Source organism: Micropterus salmoides, unplaced genomic scaffold, assembly GCF_014851395.1.
Source record: "Micropterus salmoides isolate LMB-PRFRI ecotype aquatic unplaced genomic scaffold, ASM1485139v1 Ms_hic_scaffold_14, whole genome shotgun sequence".
Taxonomy (NCBI): domain Eukaryota; kingdom Metazoa; phylum Chordata; class Actinopteri; order Centrarchiformes; family Centrarchidae; genus Micropterus; species Micropterus salmoides.
In genome coordinates this window covers 21,632,368-21,658,986 of record NW_024040485.1, presented here as the reverse complement: position 1 = coordinate 21,658,986, position 26,619 = coordinate 21,632,368, and the positions used below count along the sequence as shown (strand labels likewise).

Here is a 26,619-nt window from a genome sequence, read left to right as displayed (position 1 = left end):
AATAAAACTATTTTAAACCTGTGTTTTGTATTTAAAGATTTTCAGTGTGTAAAAGAGTAAATATGCACTAATACACATCCTGCACCACCAGCATTTAAATTTGAATCAAACCTACGGCAACTATGAGTAGGTTTATCAGCCAGCTCTTACTGAGTTTCTCTCTCCTCTTTCGGGAAAAGGAATGGGATCTTGTCACAGCTCAGAGCATCTGTCTACGTGGGCAGAAGACATGAAAGCTCAGTTCACAGCTGCTGCTCTTTAGGATGAAACAGCAGCAAGCATTACAGCCTGGAAAATTGTATTTCCTGCAATAATATAGATAAATGAAAAGCATGGTGTTATTTGCAGTCTAAATACAGTATATGCATAAGTACAAACTGTGGAAGCCCTATTAGCCCAACCCATCCTGTGAGGGAATAAAATGAGTCATTTTAAAGGATGTGTGCTTGACCGAATGTTCAGAGTAACAGACTGTGAAACATGAATACATCAATGCAGTTTGAGTCCATAGGAAACCAAATGCTCTGTGTAATGAAAAACACTAAAAATCACTCAAGGAGACGGATTTACCACATGCAGACCAGGGAAAAATCCATTGGGGTGAGACACCTCCAGCTTTTTCCAGTTTCAGCGTTTTAAGGATTTTTAGGGAAACACATGGTACCTATATTAGTAAAAGACTATTAAAACTATTATGAGAAATACAAACTTCTGTCGATTGACAGAAGAAAATCATGTCATATGATTGAAAGCTTCAAAGCAACTACTAAATGGACTTTGCTTGCAGTTTCCAAGGTCCAGAATGATTGCTGAATCTGCTAAATCTACAATTCCATGACAACTGGGCAATCTCCATTTGCTGATGAAGACCATGTGATTTGAGACAGTTACTCAGTGGAGCCTGAGGTGATGGTGAGACTGTATTCAAAATCCAAGAAAGGTCAACAGAGTTCTTTCTCACAACTTCACCATCTGGTACATCTTCTCACATGTGCAAGGAAAAAAACAAGAACACATCTCCTCGTTTATTACCTCAAACCAAAACTGAAGAATATTGGTAAAACCTTTGATCTTATCTCGCAGATAGCTAAAACATCAAATGTAGGCCTATTCATGATGTGAATCAAGAATAGATTTTGAAGGACAATGTGTTGACGGTAGTGAGCACTAAACATGAGACAGGACCTCCAAAACCTTCCTTTAAATAGCTCTGCAGGCTGTCCCCGCACCACAGGGGCGTTATTACAAGCATTCAATGACACGGTAACCTGCATTACCAGCCTCTATTGCAATGCGGTGGCGCTCCACACATCTCTCCCCGGTCTAGTGCTGGCTGGTCGCGGATAAAGCCGAGTGCTGTTCGGTCATGTGATTCCTGTTTTTTTTTTTTTCCTCCTCCGAAGTTGAAAGGCAGGAGCAGAGCGGCGGAGGGGACCCAGCTTTTCTTCCTACTGGCCGTTGATGCAACGTTTTCGTCCCTTTTTGCACCACATTATTTAGATATTTGTCTCTCGCTCGGTGTGATATTTTTTACTCCATCCTTTCCGTCGCAATGGCGGGGGCTATTATTGAGAATATGAGCACCAAAAAGTTGGTGATAGTGGGAGTTACTCTGCTTTTGTTCCAGGCGTTTGCCTTCATGGTCGGCGGTTTAATTGGTAAGTTTTGTCCCCACCTTTTATCCCAGACTTTTTATCATTTGTTTAGCTAACGTCTTTGTGCGTGCAAAGTTTTTAGTTGCACTGTTCGTTACTTGCCTACATAACAGCGTTAATGAATGTTTTAACAAGGAAGAAAAGACAGTGAGCGCTAACTTTTAGCCGTGTTTTACCCACCTGGGCTTGCCCGAGTGGTGCACAAACAATGTGGTGCTTTGAATCAGCCACTTTGACACCAGAGCTGCCAAAGTGCACCTCCGCTAAATCACTGCTTTGTATCAAGGTGTTTGCTGCCTGCATGTCGCAATCGCCTGCTTCATTCCCTCTGCTACAAAATAACACAGAATGCCATACTTTGTGGGTTTCATTTCAGATTTTTGACACAGGAATACGCGTAAATACATCCAACGTTTGTGTTTTTTCATTTCTTTGATCCAAACTCGAATGTTCTCTCCCCCCTTCTCTCAAATCTCCCCCTCCTCTTCGTCCTCCTCCTCACCCCCACCTCTCATATATAATGTCTGTCTGCTTGTGTGGGGCCCCAGGCAGCATCTCTACCTTCTTTTCACTCCCCCCCCCCCCCCCCCCCCGCTTGTGTGAAGCCTCCCCAAATCCCTATCGCCTGGCAGGCAGAGCATTCATGTTTCCTCTGCTTGCCTCTTCCCCTGATTTCTTTTGCACAGAGACACACAGCGGTGCACAAAAAAACACACAAGTGCACACAGCTGTCAAAGTTGTACTTCGCCTTGAGGACTGTATCGGAGTTGCTGTCAAGTTTCTTCAAATCCTCCCACCCACACATGCACAACAGCTATACACACACTTGATAGAAATTGAGTCCATGTGAAAGATGCCTCTTTCTCTTGGGCTTAATCTGGAAACCATGACACCCCCCCTCCCCCCAAACACCAGTCAGCCTGTCATTGCATACCACTCACTCACCACATGGCTGGTTGATAAATTAGCTTGTTTGGTCCATTCCTGGCTGAGATGGTTTTAATGAAGCCAGATTCCTTTGTGTTTGCTCTGTGGCCGAGGGCGGTAGGGGTAATTGAGTAGAGCGGGGGTTTTCTCCTCTTGTTTCCCGACAAACCCGAGAACACGGCATGAGGTCGACGGACTGAGGGGACGGCCATTATTTCAGACACACTGCGATGGAGACTGGAGGAGCTGGTGTTGCTGGACTCACGGGGTCACTAGATAATTAAACTCCAAGGTGTTCCAGATAACTTGGTTTAATTCAGTTTGGTGTGTCTGTATGTGTGCTTTTACACGGCTGTTGACACACTTACAAAGTCGAATGTTCCTTGAAGATAGCCTTAGTTTTATGACTGTGTGGAGTGTCTGCTACCCAAAAGGGTTGTTTGTGTTGCCCGCCCTTCTGCTCTCTGTTAGGAGTGGAAAGTTATGTTTAGATGTTCAAGGCACAAACTATTCTGATTTGGAGTATTTGCTTACTTTCACAGTTTTCTTATGGATTGTACACCTTTTTGGAAATGCCGGAATATCCTATCTAAAGTACTCAGGAGTTTGTGTTTGCTAGAAGCACTTTTTTTGACTGACATCAGCTTTGAGTCTTCTTAGGTAATGTCACTAATCTTTTTGATGAGCTGAATCTGAAACATCTGGGCTTTCATGTTCGCCCCCATGAGTCAGTACTTCCCACAAGCACCCTAAACAGTAATTACATCTTACAAAGTCCTTCTAGATGGGTCACGAACAGCTTGGCACACTCAGGATTGGAGCATTTCTCCCGTTTGGTCTTGGAGATTTGCTCAAACAAACTGAAAGCATCTGCACATTTATTTTCAAGTCATTCAGGGCCGGTCGGGCTGCACAAGGGCTTTCATGTAGTTCTTGTGAAGGGATTTCAGGGTTGTTTTGCACTCTACTTTGGCACTCTGTGATAGACCTTGTAATTTGTTGCTGTCTTAAATAAGGACCGCTGTACACGTGCATTTATGATTACATTATGATATAAAACTAGCAAGTCGCCAACTTTGTTAACACAGCCACAAGACATCGCAATATTACTTGCTAGTTCAACTGTTGACATGGAAAGTATGCAGCTTGGCATCTGTTGTATAGCCTTTTATTTCAATACTGATCTAGCTTCTTTAAATAAATAACTTTGTACATTAAGTACTTTTTGCTTCTTCTTATAGCTTGCTTGATGAAGAGTTTTGTTGAAGTGTTGTGGTGCCATAAAGCATTACGCTGTTCTCGCAATAGAAGTCCTTCCCAGGATTGTGCCATAGAAAGCTGCCCAGTCCCGTACAGGCAATGATAGTGACGTCATTCACCCTATTACAAGTCGGTGCCAAAACAATGATTTTAAAGCTTTTATTTTAGGATAAAAATACATAATGTTTCTTTAAGTTGTCCTTTCCTCAGACCGAATTATCTTTTCTCCTAGTTCAGTCTTTACGTAACTCCCAGGTACCTGACTGTTTTGTTGTACAGCAGGGCTGAACCTGATTATTAATTTCGTTGTCAATTAATCTGATTATTTTCTCCATTAATTGAATAGTTGTTGGGTCTAAAAAAATGTCAGAAAATGCCAATCAATGTTTCCCAAAGCCCAAGATGATGCTCTCAAATGTCTTTTGTCCACATCCTACAGATATTCAGTTTACTGTCATGGAGGAGTAAAGAAACCAAAAAATATTCACATTTAACAAGCTGGAGTTAGAATTTAGACTTACTAGTCTAAAGTACTCAAACCAATTATCAAAATAGTTAAGCCATTAATTTAGTTAACTTATCGATTAATCGTTGCCCCTTTAGTGTAAAATTATGACTTTAAAATGCTACAAAAACTTCTGCAGCAAGATCTCCCATCCTGGCTCTGATATTCAGTCAGGTTTCAGAATCCTCATAGACCGATTTCTTGTGCCTGCTTGCTCAGTTTGGTGAGGTGACCAGTTCTCCCTCCCTGTAAGTTTAGCTTTTTGCCTTGAGGCTACACCTAGACTTTCAGACCTCTCGGATGTCGTTCACGTCAGACCTCCAGTTTTCACAACAGGAGAGCAAAGTTTTTTTGAGTGCGCATGATAATGATCTTTTCCCAAGCACTACTAAAATCCTGTGAGCAGAGACTACAAACACCAGTCTTGTCAGGCTCATGAATCTCAATGCGTAAACAGTGTAATTGGTGCGTGAGAGCTTTCGGGAATTTTCCCTCCCCATCACTTCAGAGAGAGAGAGAGAGCCTTGCTACCAGGCGTTTTCTAAACAGTGTTAAAAGTAATTGCTGAAGTGTTTGGACTAGATTTGGCTGAAGCTCAACCTGTTGACTGTTCCTAATGGTTGCTAAGATATTCATATTGGCCATGCACAGTTAAATCCAGAGTTTAAAAAAGTTTTTTTATTTGTTGATATTTAATCAAACTTTTTGTGTGATTTATTAGTTTGACTGTAAATTTAGCGTGGCAAGGCCGTGAAACACTTTACTTGCATATTTTAATATGACACCTCGTCTAACATCTCTCTCTCCACTTTTGTGTTTCTCACCAGCTCCTAGCCCCACCACGGCAGTCCACTACTTGGCCACTAAGTGTGTGGACACAATCAAGCACCGCCAGGAAACAAAATGGTTCATGCCTTGGGGTCCTAACCAATGCGAAAAGCTCCGGACCTTTGATGAGGCCATGGCTAAGAAGATTGAGGCCAACAACATTGTGTTTGCTGTCCACATTCCTCTGCCTAACAAGGAGATGAGCCCCTGGTTCCAGTTTATGCTGGTCATCCTGCAGTTTGACATCGCATTTAAGATGTACAACCAGATCGGTGAGAACTAAGGCTTTTTATGGGTTAACCAAAAGGGTGAGGACATGCTCCTCCAGGACATGTTTTTTTCAAGCTTTAGGAGAGGGAGGAAAGTTAAACTTAATGTGCACTAGTGGGCCGATATCTGGCAGGGATGGTGAAAAGTTAGTTTTGAGCCCTTTGGGAAAGTGCTCCATACTTTGAAGCCAATTTGACTAGTGGCCAAACAAGTGGCTGTAAAATGGTGGATACATTTTGTTTGAGCATCAATATTCCCACAAAATTCCGTTCAATCGATAACATTTGGATAACATTGTCTCTCTGTCATTTCACAATCTGAAGACAAATATTTGCAGAGGCTCAGTGTGTTCAAGCTAGACCCTGTCAATAGTCACATTTATTGTCACTTCTAATCTCTCGCAGCATAAATTCAAGTGTATAGCCATTCCAATTCATGCAGCTATAAAGTAATGTTTCTTATATTACCTTCCCTGTAGACTGTTGTCTTGTGTTTTATCATGGTGAACGCATGAGGAACCCACAGGAATGTCTTTACACTGAAAGGCAGCAAACAATGATGGATGCCCTGCTGTTTGTACTCTATAGTGGCCTAGACACTTGGGGATTTTGTAGACGACTGTGTCAGACACCCTTGAGGCAGGTCTAAAGAGCGAGGAGAGAGGTAACTTGGACAGGTTTCTTGTTGGCTGCCTCAGAGCAATGAAATGTCTTATCTGATCCTGAAACCCACATCCAAATGATTTACATACCTGGGAAATGATGTCATCCCATTTTAGTGGATTTCAATTTTTCTACATTTGTGTTTTTTCACCTCTTACAAAGTGGTGCAGTAATTGCTCCCCCTTCGTATAAAAGTCCTGACCTTCCTTCAATCTTAACAGTCTTAAAGTGAAGTGACTTTAAGGCTTTGAGGAAAAATAAGAAAATCAAGCTTTAAATCTATGATACAGATTTTCTTCAACCTCTTGAGCCAGAGTGTCTAGTTTAATCATTTTAGTCTGATTTGAGGCCCTAGGCTCTGTTGGATGCCTAGTTTCTATTGTCATGACAGGAACCCACCAGCAGATTACTGCACACATTTTCCATCTCCACCCAGTGTCAAACAACACTGTCTCTAATCGAGCAGTGGCTAGACAGACCTACGGCATCTCAGTGCTTGCATGAGAGGGAATGGGGGGAGAAAACTGGTATCCTGACGAAGACAGGCAGGGATCCTGAAAGACGGGGATTAGAGAGGATAAGAGTCTAGAGAGTGACTGAATCACCAGGAGAGCCTGGGAAAGAAGTTGCTACTCTCAATGACATATTTTGCTTCAGGGTTTAGAATGTATAGCTATGCATGTTAATGCCAACTTGAGCTTACTCAAGTGTTATAAAGTCGTGTCTGGACTGACAAATGCCTCTGCACCTTGCTACAGATCCATCGTATGCCAATTTGTAATTAACAGAGGTAATATACTAATGTAGAAAGCTTCTGGTCTGGCTTGTCTAAAAAGTCATGTTGCAATGGTGGCCTAGTCATCAGCATCATTTGCTTGCTCACAGATTTGGCTTCAGCGGAAGTGTGTTAGGGGGTTGTTTACTGCCTGCCTGCCAAACAGAGGAGTCTGTGAATCCGCCTGGACCACAGACGGGTCTTTCTACCAGATGCTACAGACTCATTTTGGTCTTTGAGCTACATGAGGTGCTGTGAGAACAAGTAGATGTAGAGGGAGCGGAGTACTGTATATGTTGCATGTAGAAGAAACCAGCTAGTGTCCCCACTTTAATGATTTTCTCATATAGAACCGATTCATGTTTCATTTTTCTGTGTTGTAAGATGTACTAGAAAGGAGCACACCTTTATTGCTAAAATGTACAGGCTAGGTCAGTTCAAGCATACCCAAGCCTTTACTCTCTTGTATAGTAAGAATGCAAGTAAAAGACACATTGCTTGATGCAAGGGAGGTATAATGAGATGAGATCCAGCAGAATGAAGGAACTTAAAGCTATCCTAGCATCCATATGTAGCAAGCTGGTAGATTAAAGAAATAACTGTTGTATATCTGTTTATTGTTGGATTCTAAAAGGTGGCTTTATTTTTGTAAAATGTGCAGATTTTCTCTACTATTTAATAATAATAATAATGATGATAATGATAAAAAGCATTGACCAAAACATTCACATAGTCATTTTGCCAAATAGTAAAGCTTTATTCTCTTAGGTTAAACTTGTGGTCTTTGCGTTTTTAGTTCTTAAAAATACATTAAAGTAAATTTGTTAACTAAACAGATTTGACAGGATTCAGAATCCGTGAACTGAGTAGATACTGGATTCAGGTTTAGTAAAATGCTAATAAACTCAAAACTCCAAAAATAATTGAGTCAGGTCTTCCATAATTAACAAAATGGCGTCAGCCCGTCTGTCTAAATCCTGAACAGAGCACTCTGTGCAGTATGTAGGTGGACTCTGTTCTGCAGCTGTATGACCGATGAACACAAGGCCATCTCTTCCTCCGCTACCTTATCTGTGTGACAGTGTGCCTCTCAGAGAAGAGCTTTGTCCTTATTAACCACTCCACCCACCTGGCCCACTCCACCCCGGCACCAAGCACCTCTTGGCCAGAGTCCAGCAATAACACAGCTGTTGAGGAGGCTTAGTTTCCCTGGCGATGGCCGCTGGACTGGAGAGGAATGTTTGCATGAAGTGAGCTGACATTCGAGGGCGTCTGGCTCGACCAATGGCAGAGTGGAGGGCATTACGGAGACAGTCGACTGCCAGTTCTCATCTGCTTCCCTGTCCCCCTCCACTCCCTTTTTTTCCTTTCTCACAGCACAGGCCACTGGGTTTCTTTCTCTTCATTCCAGCTTGTTTCATAACGGCACAAGAGGTACTCTGGAGGGCTGGAGGAGAGAACACTTGGCTTTGTAATGTGATCTAAAGATGCAGTTTTAATAGCTTGGCTTTGGATGTTTTCATTGGATTCCCTGGGCTGGGCTGTTGGAGGCCAGCACAAGGTCTTGTTGGAGTTTATGTCAAGTAGGAAGTAACCTAGATTTGTGCTACCATGGAGAGCAGACTGAATCACCTAATATGTTTACATGCTGAGAAATAATCCTATTAATCTCGTTGTTTTGGACTCATTCCAGGTGACAGGACCCCACATTAACATTGAAATGATTTGGCCTTGTATAAACATGTTTTAGTTTGTAACAGTCAAAACCAGTCTAGCTGACAATACAGCGTTCTTAAATGAACAGAATGATCCCCATGACAGACACCAGTTAAAACTGCAGCCATGAAGCTCAGATTCTCAATGATTTTAAGTAAAATTTTTACATTACTAAATGAACAGTATGTTCTCGGATTGTAATGGGCAATGTCTCTGTGTCAGTGCTAGCAGTGCTATAACTTTGCTGTTCTCAGTAAAAGACAATGGCTGTCGGTCATCAGGACTTCATTTTTCCCGTCACTGGGATAATAACAGCCAGCAGAGTTGTGCAGTGAGGCGGTAGAACAGGCACTGGCATAGAGACGAACACATGTCTTCGGTGCATTTTTCCATTTTGGAAGACACACACAGTTAATGTGACAAATTGTACTTCTGATTTTATTGACATACTTGCATAATCAAAGTCTAACAAAATAAATGTCGACAAAATGTTTGAACTGACTTGAAAGTGGTAATTGTTTCCAGAGGATGGAGCATTGGCCACCATTGATGTGGGCCTGGCCTACCGAGACGACACAGTCAGCGAGTGGACTGAGATGGCTCACTCTTTCGAACAGAGGAAGCTTTCCTGCAACTTTACAACTACCAAGGTGTGTAAATGACCATCACCATTATGGTTCTTTAGTATACTGCAACAATATTATTACCTGGTATTTGTCAGTTCCTCACGAGTGTCCTGTTCATCTTGATTATCAGCTTCCACAGATGCTGTTGCTGATAATAAATCCTATAATTACAGTTAAATTTAAAAACTATTTTTAGCCTCAAATACCTGGAGGTAGAAATATTTCTTATGGTGCTTTCAAACCAGAAGCGAGCGTTTGGGGTGGTGAGTTTACATATAAAGTCAATGCAAAGACGCGTAGAGCCGCGACTTCTTGTCGTGCGACGCGAAGGGGGCGGGGCCGGTGACGCAAAGCCAATGTGAAGAAATTCGCTTTAGTTGAATATTTTCAACTCAAGCGAGAAAGTCGCATGACGCTGAGTCGCGATAGCCTATCAGTGAAAAGCAGTTGAAAATCTGCAGGCCGGCTGAGAGCTGCTAAACTTGGAGGGGAGGAGAAGGGAGCAGCGCTACAATCTTTGGACAAATAAACACCCGTAGTTGGACTGGATTCTGTTCTAATAACTACACCGTTTACTCGCGAGAAGAGCTCGGAGTAAACTGCTTTTATTAAATTAGCTTTTTACTTAAGTTTTTGGGATTTCAACGTTTTATCTTCACTGGAGCTTCTGAGCAGCTAGCTTCTGTGGACATCCGGTTCCAGTGTTGTTGTTAGTGTTGTTAGCTCTGTTGGACTACGACTTCATATTTATATAAAAACTGGACATTGCTGGGAGAAAAAGAGAGGAGGTTGAACTACCTGGTGAGTTCAGAAAACAGCTATCGTTGTACTTTACCGTGACCAAGTTGGCATAGAATAGCCCTGATCGATCCAAACTCCATTCAGAAAACAAACACTTTAGAAGTTGTTGTCTTGCTGACAGACCTGGCAAAGCATGACTGCATATGTTTAACAAATTTGGCATCAGTTTGATCCGTTTATTGCTATTTAATCACAGCACAATGTTTACGCAAATTCTCTTCATCGAGCCTTTGCTTAATCCATATAACTATGTAGTATACTGTTTCGCACGGACATAATACTGTTGCACATCATGCTTACGCTGTGTGAACACGATGTGCTGTTTGCAAAGTGGAGGAATTGAGAGAAAATGGCGATGGACGAAGAAGACAGTGTCCAAAGTATGGGATTATTTCAAGCTAAAAGAAAATAACACTGTAATATTATAGTCAGTCCACCGTAAAAAAAACAAAACTTATGTCGCCTCGGCAACAGCACGACTGCACCTGATCAGAAAGCCCCCGGTGTTACGCCATCGGACCACAGACAAGGTAACGGAATCTTTAGCATTTAACTGCAATCATGATTGATTGTTGAGTTGAAGGCTAGCCAAAGTAAGCCGCAATCCCCAGCTGAAAATGTCAACATGCGCATTTGTTGTTCTCGCCTGGTTGGGTCGTGAGTTTGAGATGCAACGTCAGTCACGAGTTAACTGGTTGTCTGGGAGCTACACCTCAGTATAACTTGTATAGCACTCGGGTGACGTTTGTGTTGGTAGAGCAGTTGTCTGGTTGTTGGTCTGTTGATGTTGCTAGTCTGATATTTGCTGACACACTATGAATTTCCAAAAAACCAAATTACCACTTGTCACTAATACCTATTCTAGCTGATTGTGGTCTGTGTCTCAACTCAGACACGTCAAGTCCGTTATCTTCAGACAAATGTGTTTTGAACCTGATATGGTGTGCTGCCGTGTGTTTCCAGACCTACGAGAACGAGGGACGTTACTACGAGTGTGACCTGCTTCCCTTCATGGAGGTTGGCAGCGTGGCCCATAAGTACTATCTTCTCAACATCCGCCTGCCTGTCAACGAGCGTAAGAAGATCAATGTGGGGATCGGAGAAATCAAAGACATTCGTCTTGTTGTAAGTTGCCATTTGATTGGGACCTGAACATTTGCAGCTTTTATTTTTCTTTTTTTTTTTTTGTACATCACTTAATGTTAACCCACACAGTCGAGGATCCTTTTTCAGCTGTGACGGTGTAAAATTTAGTCATTGATAACACTATGTTGGTTTAAAATAAACTATAAAAATAACATGCACAGTACAAACAGTTGACACTGAATGTGTTTTCTTTGTCCTTCAAGAGCATCCATCAGAACGGAGGCTTCACCAAAGTGTGGTTTGCCATGAAGACATTCCTCACACCCAGCATCCTCATCATCATGATCTGGTACTGGAGAAGGATCACCCTCATGAGCAGACCTCCTGTGCTGCTGGAGAAGTAAGAGCTCCCTCCTCATCTGTATCTAGTGGTGTTCTGAGATCACCATTGTATGTGTTAGCATCATATTTATTCTTGTTAGCGAGTGGTACCGTTTGGAATCATAATTCACATCAAATAACGCCCATGATTGAGAAGTCTGGTTTACATTTTTGGTGAATGATTTCATTATTTGCTGCGGAGGCTCTGCTTCAGTATGTCTGCTGGGTGAAGGCGTATATTAACTATGAATGAAAAGTGCAAGTAGGGCATGCTAACTCTGTTCAGTAGTAGTCAGTATCTTTAGATCACCAAGCGTCTGAGGAGGAATTGTTAGGACTTCAGTAGGGTAAGGGCTAGTGTGTGGTATAATCAAACAAATCTCTGAAAATGGTGACATGGGCCACGTAGTGTCTGATTTCAAAACAAAACAGTTCCTCTTGCCAGAATTAGTCTGAAAATGTATAAATATATCAGTGGGGGGGTAAAAAACATCATAACCTCAGATATTTGTGTTCATTCCTTAACCAAACACCATGAAGGTTAGAGCAGCAGATACAAGTAGTTCTGCCTGAAGCAGATAGTTTGACTGCCATGCTGGAGAAAGTTGAAGCTATGCTCAGATCCCAGTGTTTGTCTAACCCCCTGCCGTGCTGGGAAGACGGATCAGTAAGAGGCAGCGTTCTGCGCCACAGGAAGTGCCTGGTGAAGCGTGAAACGCGTTACAAAATCTGCAAGCTAGCACTTAACCGACACATGCTGCATGCACACATTCAGGACATACACACCAGCTCGCACACACAGTCTCTCTCCTTCCCTCTGTATTTTCCGGCTCAAGGATTTTTGTTCCCAAATGACCAGCGGGGTCTCAGGAAGTGCGACTCGTACCCTATTTGTGGACAGTGGATGATTTTTTCATGGTATAAAAGCTTTACCAGAGTCTCCTGTCATGCTAGTCTACAGAGGTGTCAGAAACGTAGAGGACAGATGTGAGTGGGAACTCTCAATGTGGAAAATGGCCTAGGATGATTTAATTTACAAAATGTGGGAACTCTGATTTTATTACACATAAACATCCATCACCTTCATATACTGACTTTAGAAGCTTTTCGTAAAATTGGAAACTGAAATGTTCTGTGCTCTGAAAAAGCAGAGATACAGCATATATTGCGACTTGTCTCAGCAGGACTTAGCGTGCACAATGGCAGCACCCTGGAACTGGCTCACCCAAATGGAACGCAGACATAATTAATGTTATTACACCTGTGCTTTTCTTGCTATCACATGTCAAAATGTCTTGTGTGTCTATTTAGGGTTAATGCATTAACTTTACAGACTTCCATACTAAGCCCTTTAGTCTTTTTACACACCGACACAAACGCACATACCGGCCTCAGCTCAGTACACATTCCCTGCATACCAGTCAAATGTGGTTTCACTCTGTTCGCTCTGTAGAACATTGCTGATGAGCTGTCTGGTCTGGAATTGCTTAGAACCTGTGTTACATTACCCACAGCACAGTGTTTGCAAAACATTTGTACCCACATGTTTTCAGGTCACCTTTATCTACTGCTGCCTGCATCTCTCACTCACTCACACACACTGTACTCTATTTTCCCATCTTTGCTGTCTATTTACGATCATCCTTTCATCTACAGGCGGCATGCAGGGACCTGCTGAAAACTCTTGGAAGACGAGCTCTATTGTCTTTCTGTAGTATGTCTGGATTCAAGGTTGAGGGAGGTTGGCTGCTATAATGAGGCTTATTTTGAAAGGCACTGAATTATGTAGAATTGGATAGGTCAGCGGGGACACTCTGTGCTTGTAGCTGAATGGATAATCAATAATGTCCCAAGATCTAATGAGCCTGCTTCAGCATACACAGATCTAGCCTTGCTCTACAACATTGATTGTGTCTGTGATAAAGACGTGGTCCGGATTCAGATGTCAAGCCTGTCAAAGTGACCATAATGTTCATCTGCCAACACTGTTCAACTACTACTATTTATTTTTATTTTTTTTCCCGTCCCCTGTAGTAGGGCTGGGCAATAAATCTATAATGATTGTAGCAATATAATTTTCCTCAATAACAATATAACAAATGTTCAATAAATGTTTCAGTTAATTCATTTGAATCATGAATGAATGAAGATATTAAAGAGGTGGTATTATGCTTTTTGCATTTTTCCCTCTCCTTTTATTGAGTTATATCTTTTTTTGTATAATTGGTTTCGTCCAGTCCAAAGAGAGTTCCTATCTCCACAGAAAACACTGCTCTGAACTGCCTGAAGTTCAGCCGTTTCCCTGTCATCCCTGTGGCGTCACAGGGATGAAGGCGTCATTTAATGCTTGCCAAATGGCTAGTCCGACACGCCCTCAAACACCGGTGGAAAAGCACTGAGCTGCAGCATACGCCTCCTCTCCCTTCCAAACACTAGCTACACTCCAGGAAGTCAATGGACAAAGTTGTTACTGTGATGTAGAGACAGAGCTCAGTTAAAACTTTATGGGTGAAAGATACATTTGTTACAGATTAATAACTCGCCACTCTGAAACTCTTGCTCCTGTCTATGTTGCCAAGCTGGTCCAAGTATAGCCAGCTGTAGCCCGCAGACCTGATGGAAGTTGACGGAAGTTGAACTTCCAAATATGGTAAAGTTTTAACCTAAATCAAGATGCATCCTGGCTCGTGATGCACAGAATATTCTTGGTTTGTGAAACTTAAAATCACTTTGGAACAAATATACAACAGTATGAATTGAAACATTGCTTTATTATCATTACGCTATTATAAATAAATTTACAGTATTAATATACTATAATAATATAATTATAGTATAAAGTAAATACTAATGCGTAATGTACACTGATTGGTACGTTGATACTTATTTATCGGCTCTTTTTTTAACTGCTCTGTGTGGGCCCAAGGGCCGAGATAAACGTTAACACGTTTTGTGCACGGTGGCATGTGGGACGATCCATACACAGAAGTTCAACTTCCGTCACGTTTGTCTGCAGGCTGCAGCTAGACCCTTCTCAGCTGGTCGGCAGCATGTACAGCTGAAACGAAGCTGGTTTGTCATTGGCCCGCCCTTCTGTTTCTGATTTGCTAGTAGTCCTTAACTAGGAACTGTGCATGTGCAACTCCCAACAAAGATCATTTAGAGGCAAGATGTATCACTCAATAGCAAAAATTAAGCCTTCAACACAGGGTGAAAAGAGGAGCTGCTGCTATGTGCAGTATGACCAAAAAAATGTTATTTGAAAATTAAACCATGTAAAACTGTTGTGGTGCAACCCCTAAATAAGATTTTGAACCTGAAAATGAGCATAATACCACCTCTTTAAAATGTATTTTGTTGAGGAAAAGGGACTGAAGAAAGATTTAACTTAATTTCACTCATGCATATTTGTTGAAAAAAGATTTTATCGTCGTCTTTAATGTTCTACCTCAGATTTAAGTGATCCACTGTTTGGCATCAAGCGTTTGTGATGCTCTGACCATTAAAGAATAGTTTAATACCACATTAACCATCTGGTTTCTTCAACTTTCACTCAGGAGCCAAAATCAGCCTTTAAACTTGAAAGAAATAATGATTTAACATTTATAGTGATAATCAATTATTGAATAATATGACATTATATATCATGGGAACATTTTCGCCATATCCGCCATGTTTGTAAAGATGGTGAAAATTTTGGGTTTTTAAGATGTTTTCTTTGCTCCCTCAGGGTAATCCTTGCTCTGGGTATCTCTATGACATTCATCAATATCCCAGTGGAGTGGTTCTCCATTGGCTTCAACTGGACCTGGATGCTACTTTTTGGAGACATCCGGCAGGGCATCTTCTACTCCATGCTACTCTCCTTCTGGATCATCTTCTGTGGGGAGCACCTCATGGTACTGTGCCCGGCATCATTAACTTTAATGTTTGATGTATTGTTTTTTTCTTAGAGACGTGCAGGCTTGCTTGCTTACTGCAATCTCAATTATAGCCTTTAAGTGCTTAAGGTATTTAAATCCCATCTTAGCCATTCTGGGACTATTAAGTTAATGGTGTTGAAATAAAAAAAAAAAATTTTTCAGCGCTTGTGAGTCTGGTCCTCCTTAATCTAGGTTAATATAAAATTGTAGAGCACTAGCAGCTTGTCCTAGCAGACTGGTTTCTGGATATTTTTTTTCTTTTGTCTTAAAGACTTGAAACTTATCCACAAGTTGTGTGGAATGGCACACAGCTGAGGTATTCAATAAAAATTCAAAGTGGTCCAGTTAGAGTGAGTGTATGTATGTATGTGAGAGGGAGGGAGAGATCTATCTCCAGTTGAATCAACATATGTCTTTAGTAAACAACTGACTGTCAAATCAAATAATTCAAGTTTTAAAAAGGGTTTTTCTCTTGCCAGATCTATGAAATATTCTGGTTTTGAACTGCCCATGGGAAGAATGCACATGTAAGAATCATAGACTGTATATAAGAGGTGGACGTCGTCATCGTAATGTCACCCATTGGTTTGTGGACTGCTGTTTTGAAGCCTCGAGTTTGGCTGATAGCCGGCGTGTGGGGTTTTGTTTTTCAACCGGCGGCAAGGGACGTGACCATATTTGGATGAGACGGTGGAGCTAGTCTTAAAGAGGTGGTATTATGCTTTTTTTGCTTTTACCCTCTCCTCCTTTATTGAGTTATAACTCTTTATTTATTTATTTTTTTTTTCTTTTCTTTTTGGTGCATGAAACAGGTTTGTAAAGTGGAAAAAGCCCAAAGTCCAGCCCGAAGGGAGTTCTCATCTCTCACAGAAAGCACGGCTTTTTTTTTTTTCTTCACAACTTTATTAATCCAATAGTACTTGAGACCCAACAAAACAGGGAGCATAGGTTATAATAAACAAATGGAAAAACAAACAAGACGCATAAGTAAACCAATATAAAAATAAATGGATAGAATTTTAGTTGCTATCTATAATGTTTTAAGATATTGGATGTCTTTAAAACTTTCTTGTTTTTGTTTTTTTTGTTTGTTTTTTTAACATTCTGCCAATAGAAAAATATAGGTTTTTAAGGTCAATATAAAACAATGTCTGTTTTGAAGAAATTGCATACATTTTGCTTTATGAATATGTTTACCCAGAAGACATAATAGCTTAACCAGATCAGCAATTTCACAGTTTATAGATTCCACATTAAAAATAAGACCATACTTTCAGATAAAGGGACCGAGATATTATAAGAGATCTCGGACCAAAAGTCATATGAAAAAGTACACTCATGAAATAAATGAGAACGACTCCGTCTCTGACTCACACAAAGAGCATAAAGGCGAGACATCAGATCTAAACTTGTGAATAAATTCATTGCAAGGATATTATCTGTGTAGAATTTTTACCAGAATTTCCTTCACTTTGTTGGGGACAAAAATACGATTAAATTCTGACCAGACCGTTCTGTTATAATTTGGGAAAACTGCTTTCCTGATAAAGATAAACACAATACCTTGGTCAAACCAGTCCTTAAAAAACATGGTCTTATTTCTATATGCAACTAGTAACTTGCACAATCTGCTAAGTTGCGGTCGCAGTCTGAAGCGGCTTTGATTTGGATCCCACTACTTTGGCTGCGTTTGAAAAGTCTTTTTTTGCTCAGGAAGGTTCCTAACTGAGTGAAGTGAACCGGAAGTATTTCAGGGGCAGCCATAAGAGCTGTTCTTTAGCTTTCAGAGAATTCAAACAGCTCTATTCTCTGAAAGCCAAAGAAAGATACCTCAATGCTTCCTTTCATATCTCCTTTAGCATAGGGTACACCTGACCATCCTTTACGAAAGGAAAGGAGAGAATGCCGTCCCACAATTCCAATTAAACACAAAATTAAATTTAAAGCGGCGCACGTACTCTATAAACTACTACGATAAAATCCATTAATCACATTTAGCAAGATCCTTGTAATACAGAAGCACATTATGATACTTTAAGAAGACTCACAATTACCTTCTTTCTTTTGGTTTGTTTTCTTTTGGCTTTTTTGTAATCGAATACTGTTTCAACACTGTTTTATGTTTCGGGTTGTTGAAATAAGCCATTAAGTGTTTTCTACAATAAACAAAACAATTAACCAACCATGATGGATAAAGGAGGTTGATCACCATGTAAGTTACCATTGGCTATTAAGCCTTTTCTCTCTTATGCCATAACTTGCTAATATTCATATATCTTAAACTGATCACGTTACAAGACAGCTCACATGGGTCTCAGTTATTGTTGACAATGTGAGAATAATGTTGCAGCATGTAGCCTCACGTTATGTACTGCAGCCTTCAGCAAATCAATACTTAAGTCACAGATGCCGAAACCCTCGCCTTTATAAAGGCAAAGATCAAGTAGGCGTTTACCACACACTGATTTATTTGTGGCGGCCTGCCACATTATCAACGGTGATTTTTATATATTCTCTCAGCATCTCCTCTCGCCCCATCGCTCCCTCTCTCTCGGCACAGTTATCCTGTCATTCTGTGGGAACCACTGTATTTACATACAATTGGGATTCATGTTGATAAATACGCTTATGGGTGGGCAGGATGAGCTAGCATTCTCAATGTGACAACCCTGTCTATTATTTAGTGACCGGTAGGCTGCCTTTTTGCTATCTTGGTTATTAAGTAATCCACCGTGTTGTCCTCCTATTAGATGGCCTGCATTACAACAACATGGGCCGCAAAGGCCGTGTCAAAGATGCGCTTTTTGTAGTCCATCTTCATAACATTGTAGTTTAATCACGGCAGGTCACGTCAGTAAAATCCGCTGTCTCATAATTCCGTTGCTTAGAAAAGAGCAGTCGGATTCTCTTAGACCCGTCGTCCTCTTTACCGAATACGGATTCTCCTTCACGTATTTCCTTGACCTCATGACGTTTTCCATCGAGGTCAAAGAAAGGCGGTTAGGAAAGGAGATTTTTTTTATTTTTATTTTTGACTTTTCGGATGCAGCCTTTGATTTGGATCACATTACCTTGTTTCTTACGACCCGCCCTTCTCTGCTTCTGATTGGCTAGTAGTCCTTACCTGGGAACTGTGCATGTGCAACTCCCCACAAAGATTTTGTACAAGTAAGATGCATCACTCTGTAGCTCAAGAGCGGAGTGTTCAACACACAGGGTGAAAAGAGGAGCTGCAGCGTGTAGTATGAGGAAAAATATGGAGTTTTTTTTTTTTTTTTTTAATTAAACCATGTAAACCTGTTCTGGTACAACCCCTAATTAAGATTTTGAACCTAAAAATGAGCATAATACCACTTCCTTTAAAACTAAATGTACATAACAGAGAAAATGAGCAGCCAACTCCTAATAAGCTTTTTCAACGGCGCTGGTTAAGAGTCACTCTAGCCTGATTGACAGGTCGCCATAGTAATGACTCCTGTCGCTTTATGGTTTATTTTCCTCTAAATGGGACCATAACTTACAAAATGAACATCATATTGTATTGAAGAAGACATGAAACTAGAGATTGAGACCTTAAACTCATTAGGAAAGTGTTTACTGAGGTAATTATTCAGCTGAGAAGTAGGGTAATTTTACCATTATTTCTAATGGACTTCTTTTTGCAACCAGAAGAGTCGCCCCCGGCTGGCCATTCAGTAGAATGCAGGTTTAAGGGACTTCGCGTTTGCATCAGTTTGCTGACCGGAAGCTTCCCGCTTGGTTAAAAACCATGTAGGTCAGGGTCCGGAGAGGGCGGCGGCTGGGTCCGGATCTGGACCACGGTCCACCTATTTATCAGTTTTTCAGTCTTGGTTTTAAAACAGAAAAAAACCCTACTTTTTTGTTTTTTATTTTTGTTCTGATTCTGTTTTGAAACTGATTAATTAAAGAACGAGCCAAACACTGATTAAAAAGAGCCCCCTTTTATCTCACTATCATTTTTGTCCAAGAAACGCAGTTCTTTTCAGCATGGGTTCTGGGCAGAGGACAAGTAAAAATGTGTGAGCTGTGACTAAGCCTCAAAATTCCCTGAGCTTGACCTTCATCCCACAAATGACTTGCAGGTCATTCCTATCTGACGTCTGTTATTTGGCCTGTATAGGGGAAATCAAGGAGATGGACAAGACATTTTTCCCGCTGAATGGAGAGTCCATTAACTTGGTGGCCACTTTGACAAACTCCATGTCTGCCTCAGACAGTACGACAGTCTCTTTACCCTCCTCAGCTCTCTGGGCAGCAGCATATTCTGCACAGCAGGCTGTTTCTCTCATGTGGGTGGGCAGGCTGAGCTCTACTGCCTTGTGCAAGAAGGATTTTGTTTGCTTCTTAGCTTCAGTCTATGCATTAAGGTCTATGCAGCGATGCTTCATCTCTGTCAGGCCAACTGCCTCAACTGGTAACGCGTTCCTGACATTATCTATTCCTAAACCTGGTTGCTTGTTCTCAAGGTTCCACCTGGCACACACTCTTACATAAAATCCTGTGTATGCTTGTTTGCAGCACCTGATTTTACAGACTACCTGCTTCATATTTTGCTCCAGAGCTCCAGTATTTGTGTTAAAAAGTCTTAGTTACTAGTGGATGTAGCCACCATGACGTCACCCATTGGTATGTAGACTACCACTTTGAAGTTGGGCTGGCCTGAAGACCATTGTTTGGTTTTGTTTTTTTTTTTTTTGTTTTTTTTGGTCATCAGTGTGTGAGTCACTGCGTGTGTGAGTGTGAGAGAGAGCATTGTTTTATTTATTCCCACAGCATTTTTAAATCATTTTTCTGTAATCCAAATGATATTTGTACATTTTTAGTAACCTTTAGGTTTGTATGGAATTTCCTTTTTTGTCTTAATGATGTAGTGTCAGGAAATTGACTAACCAGCAGTTGAACCTTGGAAATACTTTGTGTAGTAGAGCTAATATCTCATGTTACACCTTGATTATGGTCACAATTTAATATATATTGAATATTTAATCAGTTGCTTTTTAAGGGTTTTTACAACTTACAATGCGGTTTTCATAGATGCATCTGTGTCATCAACTCTTCGCCTGATGTACTCATTCACATTCGGTACCTTTTTAAAACATAAACTCTTCAAAGTTCTTATTTTGGCTACAGGGCAGTAATTTATCTACAGTGTGACCTTGATCAAGAAGGATTTTACTGCTAATGGACTTGTACCATATATGATCAATGACATGTATTCCATTATATCTCATCTTTAAGTTTGTTTTGTCCTTTTCTCTCAGGACCAGACGGAAAGGAACCGTTTCTCAGTCTACTGGAAGCAGGTCGGACCAATCGTGTTTGGTTCCTTCTGTCTCTTTATCTTTGACATGTGTGAGAGGTGAGCCCAACGGACTTGTTTTACAAAAATTGGTTTAAAAATCCCAACCAATACATTATAATAAGGAATCTTGTGACATTATGTCTCCACATGCTGGTTATGTTGGCTTTTTGTAATGAAATGCTGTGACACATGCAAAAATGTTTCTCTTTTTGTGTCACCAGAGGGGTCCAGCTGACCAACCCGTTTTACAGCATCTGGGCGTCTGATGTAGGAACTGAGCTTGCTGTATCTTTTTTTTTTTTTTTATTAATTTGTCAACAGTATCAGAAAAGGAGCACTCCGTTACCGCGGCAAACCGCTTGTCTGACAGGTAGGATGTTAACGAAAACCCTCTATGTAAATGGTCAAATCATGTTTTTCCGGTTCAGCAGCCAGGAAACATGTTTATGGTTGTTGCTCTGCTCTCTGTTGTTGTTGGAACAAATTCATGTCTTTACCGGTTGTTTGTTTATTTTTTGTCTCATCTTCAGGCTCACATTATCATGACTACTAACAAGATGAAAAACAATTTGGTAACGCCATATGTGAAAGCATTGCCCAGGGTCTCAGGATGATGTGTTTGTGTGTGTTTACCTGGCTTGCCAAGCTGAGCAATGCAAGATTCATCAGAACACCTCCTCAAAAAAACAACACTCCTCCCCACTTGAGTTCCATCAAAAGGAAAAGCCAGATTAGTGTTCCTGACGCTCAGTGGTTTGAAGACATTCGGTACAGAGTCTATAACCAGGGTCATCAAATCTTTATAAGGCCCACCGCTGATATGTTTCTGCTGTACCTTCAACTTAAGTAAAGTCTTTTTAAGGTTTCATTAATGAAAACCATAACTTACAAAGTATTTAAAAGCATTTTTTATGATTTACAGATTTGAAGTTGCTGATTAAAGTGTAGATAAAAGCATTTGTGGACAGACAATTTTTAAGTAATTACATCTTCTATTTATATTATAGTATGCACCACCATTCTCCTGACAGGCTCTTTTTAAAATTTGGTTATTACCTTGACTGTTGCCTCAGATGGCATTCATAATTGTGGCAGGGATCTGTGCCTGTCTCTACTTCCTCTTCCTCTGCTTCATGGTTTTTCAAGTCTTCCGCAACATCAGTGGTAAGAGGACGTCCCTGCCTGCCATGTCCAAGGCCAGGCGCCTGCACTATGAGGTGGGGGGGGTGTGTGTGCATTTCTAATTGTTCAGCATCATGAATTTAAAAAACAAAAAAAAAAACAAAGACCAGTTTGTTCATGATTTCTAGAAAAGGATTTCTCTGCTACATGGAGTATGTTTTTAAGAAATTCTGAATCTTTATTGCCACATAGGTTTACACATGCAAGGGATTTTCTTTGGTGTTTTGTTACAAACTCATCCCCTTTATCACTCTTCAGGGTCTGATTTTCAGGTTCAAGTTCCTCATGCTGGTCACTCTGACCTGTGCTGCCATGACTGTCATCTTCTTTATCATAAGTCAGGTGAGTGCCATAATGTTAGGAAATCAGAATGTCCATTTCCTGTCCCAAAACATAGAAGCACCCTGCCATACAACCCTCTGCCTTTAAAACAATATGTGTGGTGTATTTATTGTGGTTTTTTTTTTTTTCCCTCCGTGTCCAGGTGAATGAGGGCCACTGGCACTGGGGAGAGCACACAGTGCAGGTGAACAGTGCCTTCTTCACGGGCATCTACGGCATGTGGAACCTGTATGTCTTCGCCATCATGTTCCTCTACGCACCGTCTCACAAACGCTACGGAGACGCGCAGTCGAGTGGTCAGTGCATAACTGGTAACTACATATTTCTTCTAGCTTTCTAAAGAAAAGATGGCGTGTGTTGGTTGTAAATGCTTTGTAGTAGTCTTTTAGGATGAAACATTTTCAGCCATTGTAGCAGTTAAATCTCGGATATAAGCGAGACAAAGAATTAAATATAGATAAGTATAGTGATAGATGTAGTTTAAAAAAAAATAGTTTCACATTTGCATGAAATTGTCTTAATGCTTTAATATTGATTGGTTAGATAGGTCTCAGTTAAATTCAGTCCAGATAAAAACCCTTTTGTTTCTTGTGTACTTTAAGTTTTGGTTTGAGATCTGGGAAAATATGGTGCTATAATTAAAGAAATAATTGAATAAGTATTACCGTTGGTGTTGCATAAACAAACCTTGTCATTGTCTGAAAGTTATTGGTTAAATTTCATTAGTGTCAGTAGCTCTCACTTCATTCTGATAGGGGAGTAAGTGTCTTTGCTCTGCTGTAAAGCTGCCTATTCATTCGAAGTTTGTTTTTTTGGGGGGGGGGGGATCAGTGATTCACAAGTACCCAGATTCCCAGGGGAAAGAAGGGTCTCTTTGGCCCGAGAGGGTGACTCTAATGGACACCAGGCTTCCTTCCAGACGGAAAGGAAGGGAACAGTGAAGAGAGGATGGGGGTGGGGAGGAGATCAGGAAAGTAATGAAAACCATCCATCTCCTGACGTCCGTGACGCAGGGAGAGAAAAAGAGGGTTTGAAGTTCTGAAAGCTTTCCCTGAAATGCGTCATCCAATCTCCTGGGAGGGGCGCCTCTCTCCAAGTTTCAGTCTCTGTTGATTTACTTTATCAACTCTTGAGTTTCACTTCTGTTTCGACTATGCAATTGTGCTACTGCCTGCCTTGGCCAGGACACTCTTGGAAAAAAACTGTTTTTCTGGAATAAAGGTAAAATAAAACCAAAATCTAAAACTGTAACAGAATATGCAGCTCTAAAGCCTTCTGGGTTGCTTTCAGATATGTTTCTCCTGTAGATCAACTTTTAATATTATCACTGCTGATTCAACACACACACAGGCGTGACTGATTGAGGTAACCTCTTTAAATGTGCATATGGCACCTTTTTTTTTTTTTTTTTACGTCATCAATAATATAATTTTTATTCATTTATAAACTCCTGGACTTTAATAGCTCCTGTGTTTCAGCAGGTTTTCTGCTCACGTTCAAAGTTCTGCACATTCAGAATCTAACTGGGTTCTCTGACATTTCCAGAATAAAGGAATATTTGGAGAAAAGACAATTGTAAAATTAAAAGAAAAATAATCCTCCGTCAAAGTGATCAATGCTACTTCACTAGATGTGCAAAGAATCACAAAACTCACGGTTCTGTTCAATCCATGGTTTAGGGTATTTTTATTTTTTAAATGTGCTACTTTATTGGCTCTGATGTAGCTGCCTCTCTCGTCTGTAATCACCACTCTGTAGTCTTGCTCAGTGTCCCTGGTTGGTTACACGTTACGAAATAATAATCATAATAATCAAAACTTACAAACAGAGGTGGAAAGTAAATTAAAATTACTCACGTTACTGTAAGAGTAGTTTTTTTTGTGTTCTTGTAGCCTACTTTTGCTCATGTAGTTTTTACAATGTGTAATTTTACTTTTACTTAAGTAGCCTTATTTGAAATGCGATGAATCGTCTCCCCATTTAGAAAGACGCTGTGCGCATTTACGTCCGAGGTAAAGCAGCATAACGTCATTGAGTATTTGAATCTCCCGACTCTTTTTTTTTTTTTTTTTTTTTTTTTTTTTTTTTTTGTCATCAAACATGTGCAAGCATGTAGAGGAAAGGGAGGGGGTTGCACTTCTCATGACAAAAGGTCTCCAACATTGTTTTGCACCATTGCTTGGCAAAGTAATTATCAAACGAACTAAAATCAAAAGCGCTACTTGGCAGGTATGATAAGCAGCCCAGTGTCTGTCCAGTTACACCACTGAACATGTCTGAAGTCACAGCTGGGGGTTCACTCAATGGAGGCGGAAGTGACTGCTTTTAAATCAGTCACTGTCTCCCAATCCACTCACTCTAACTTCAGAGTTTAACACAGGATGCGTCTGTCTTTTCACTGCAGCTCTGCATTGCGATGTAATGTTGCGTATTTATTAAAGAAGTAGGCCTAATAGCAGCAGTAAAACTGTTTCTCATACTGTGGTGAGAAACAGGTTAAACTTTGCAATCAATCCACGGTCCACCTGCGTGCCGCACCGTATGGAGGGGATCTATACCACGGATTCTGCGATTCGTTGCACCACTACTATCCATGGTAGTGTAAGGGGGATTTAATTCTTGCATGTTCGTGGGGTTTTTGTTTTCCTTCTTTTTTTTTGCGCGTGCAGGATCACAGCCCCTATATGTCAACATGAGGAAAGGTCAAGATAGGCTATTAGAGTAAAAATAAGTCTTGTCTAGTCTATTGCATTAGACTAGACAACTTGATGAGTTTATTTTTTAAGTAGCCCATTAAAATACAAATGCAGTGAAGAAGTTCAAGTCCACTAAAATTTGTGATTTATTTTCACTTATAAAAACATCTCAAAACATCCCAACCCTTTGTTTTTTCATAAATCGCTATTTATTAGCGTACTCATAAATGCCAACAGGGTTTATGAAGCTGCAGCTTAAAAAGGATAACCGCGTCTCGCAAAACTCTTGCATTCCAGCAGCAACCTCCTGTGAGGTCCAGTCAACACATGTATGGGCGAACATCATTTTTAAAACAAGACAGTGACCAGGTTATCTGTCTTTCAATCAAGGTTCAGTTAGTCTGGACTAATGCAAGTTTCCCCTTCTGACAGAAGCAGAACCCCATTTGGGACTCTCGCCTACTAGCTGAGACAAGGTGGTGGAACGGGAATCTAACTGAAAACACTTGTGATCAGGTGATCAACCTCACCACAAATCCACACACGTTAATTTCAGCGCCTCTGATAAAGTGCAGCTTGCAGCCACTTCAGGTGGCTCAGAGAGGACAGACAGAGCTACAGCTGTATCATCTTATTCTCCCGCTAATTTGCAGTGAAATGTTAACCGTCTGTGTAGCAAATAAACTGACTAGACACTGACGGACAACAGTGGTGTGATATATTATGGTTTGATCAAAATTATTGCTGGGGACAATCCCATAGTCGCTGATGAGCCCTAAAGCCTCGGTCTCTCGCGCTCTCTCCCTCCCGTGCATGTAACATTAGTTAAGCGGAGTAAAGTTCAATTTGCTGCCTCTTTGTTTATAAAAATCCTTTTGAGATCCGGGGCTTTTCAAAAAACATCTGGGGCCCAGGGCTTACGACGCTGCTGGTACTGACGTTCTGTAATTAATCATTTCAGTGTTGAAGATGTGTCGTGTTTATGTGTGTAGGAGATGCCGGCACAAACAGTGGAGAAGACCTACAGCTTACTACTACTATCACCCATGTTGATGGCCCCACTGAGATCTACAAGATGACTGGCAAAGAGGCCCAGGAGTAGATTTCACTGTAAGACTTTAAGACTCCCCTCCCTCTACCTACTGCTCCATTGATCACCTCTCTCATATATGTAATCAAACAGGCTTTTCTCTTTACATCCCCTGGCCCTAAAACGGCATCAACAATCCACAGTGACTGTCCTCTTCCAGCACCAAACCCTCAGCTGTGTGATTTTGTTACATGTCACCCTGTTTCCAAATGTATCTCTAAAGGCTGAATATTATCTACACTCTTATCAGTCCTTTTCATTTCATGGTGGAGTTTTTTTTTTTTTTTTTTTTTTTTTTTTTTTTTCCCCTCACATTTCATTCTGTGTAAACTATGTTGTGTTTGTAAATGTTGCACAATGCTTCTGACACCAAAAAGATATTGAAGTGTAAAGAAAACCATTTCTTGGTGTTCAGAAATTGCATTTGGCAGCCGTCACACTCCTGTTTTGAAAAGTACAGTGTGGTGAAACTAAATTGTTTGTGAAGATCTGAGCTTTTGACAAAGACGGACAAGATTTTGTGGATACATTTTAGCCACTTGGTTATGTTTTTCCACTTAATCGCCTGTTA

The 26,619-nt window shown here is 40.7% G+C and overlaps 1 protein-coding gene across 4 annotated transcripts; it reads left to right on the top strand.

Annotated features, from left to right (window-relative positions):
• The first annotated feature begins 1,382 nt into the window (after positions 1–1,382).
• Positions 1,383–26,186, top strand: wls (Wnt ligand secretion mediator). 4 transcript variants are annotated; one of them, XM_038718352.1, is made up of 13 exons: positions 1,383–1,658; positions 5,175–5,447; positions 9,124–9,248; positions 10,989–11,150; positions 11,375–11,511; positions 15,223–15,391; positions 20,698–20,795; positions 20,960–21,023; positions 21,812–21,955; positions 22,179–22,262; positions 22,405–22,558; positions 25,391–25,474; positions 25,951–26,186. In XM_038718352.1, the coding sequence occupies exons 1-12, from the start codon at positions 1,553–1,555 to the stop codon at positions 25,426–25,428; spliced, it is 1,554 nt and encodes a 517-aa protein (XP_038574280.1). In that variant the 5' UTR covers positions 1,383–1,552; the 3' UTR covers positions 25,429–25,474; positions 25,951–26,186. The 4 variants fall into 4 exon arrangements, with proteins under 4 accessions (XP_038574280.1, XP_038574279.1, XP_038574278.1 ...); XM_038718351.1 differs by having other exon boundaries at positions 22,405–22,573; XM_038718350.1 differs by lacking the exon at positions 25,391–25,474.
• The last annotated feature ends 433 nt before the right edge of the window (positions 26,187–26,619 follow it).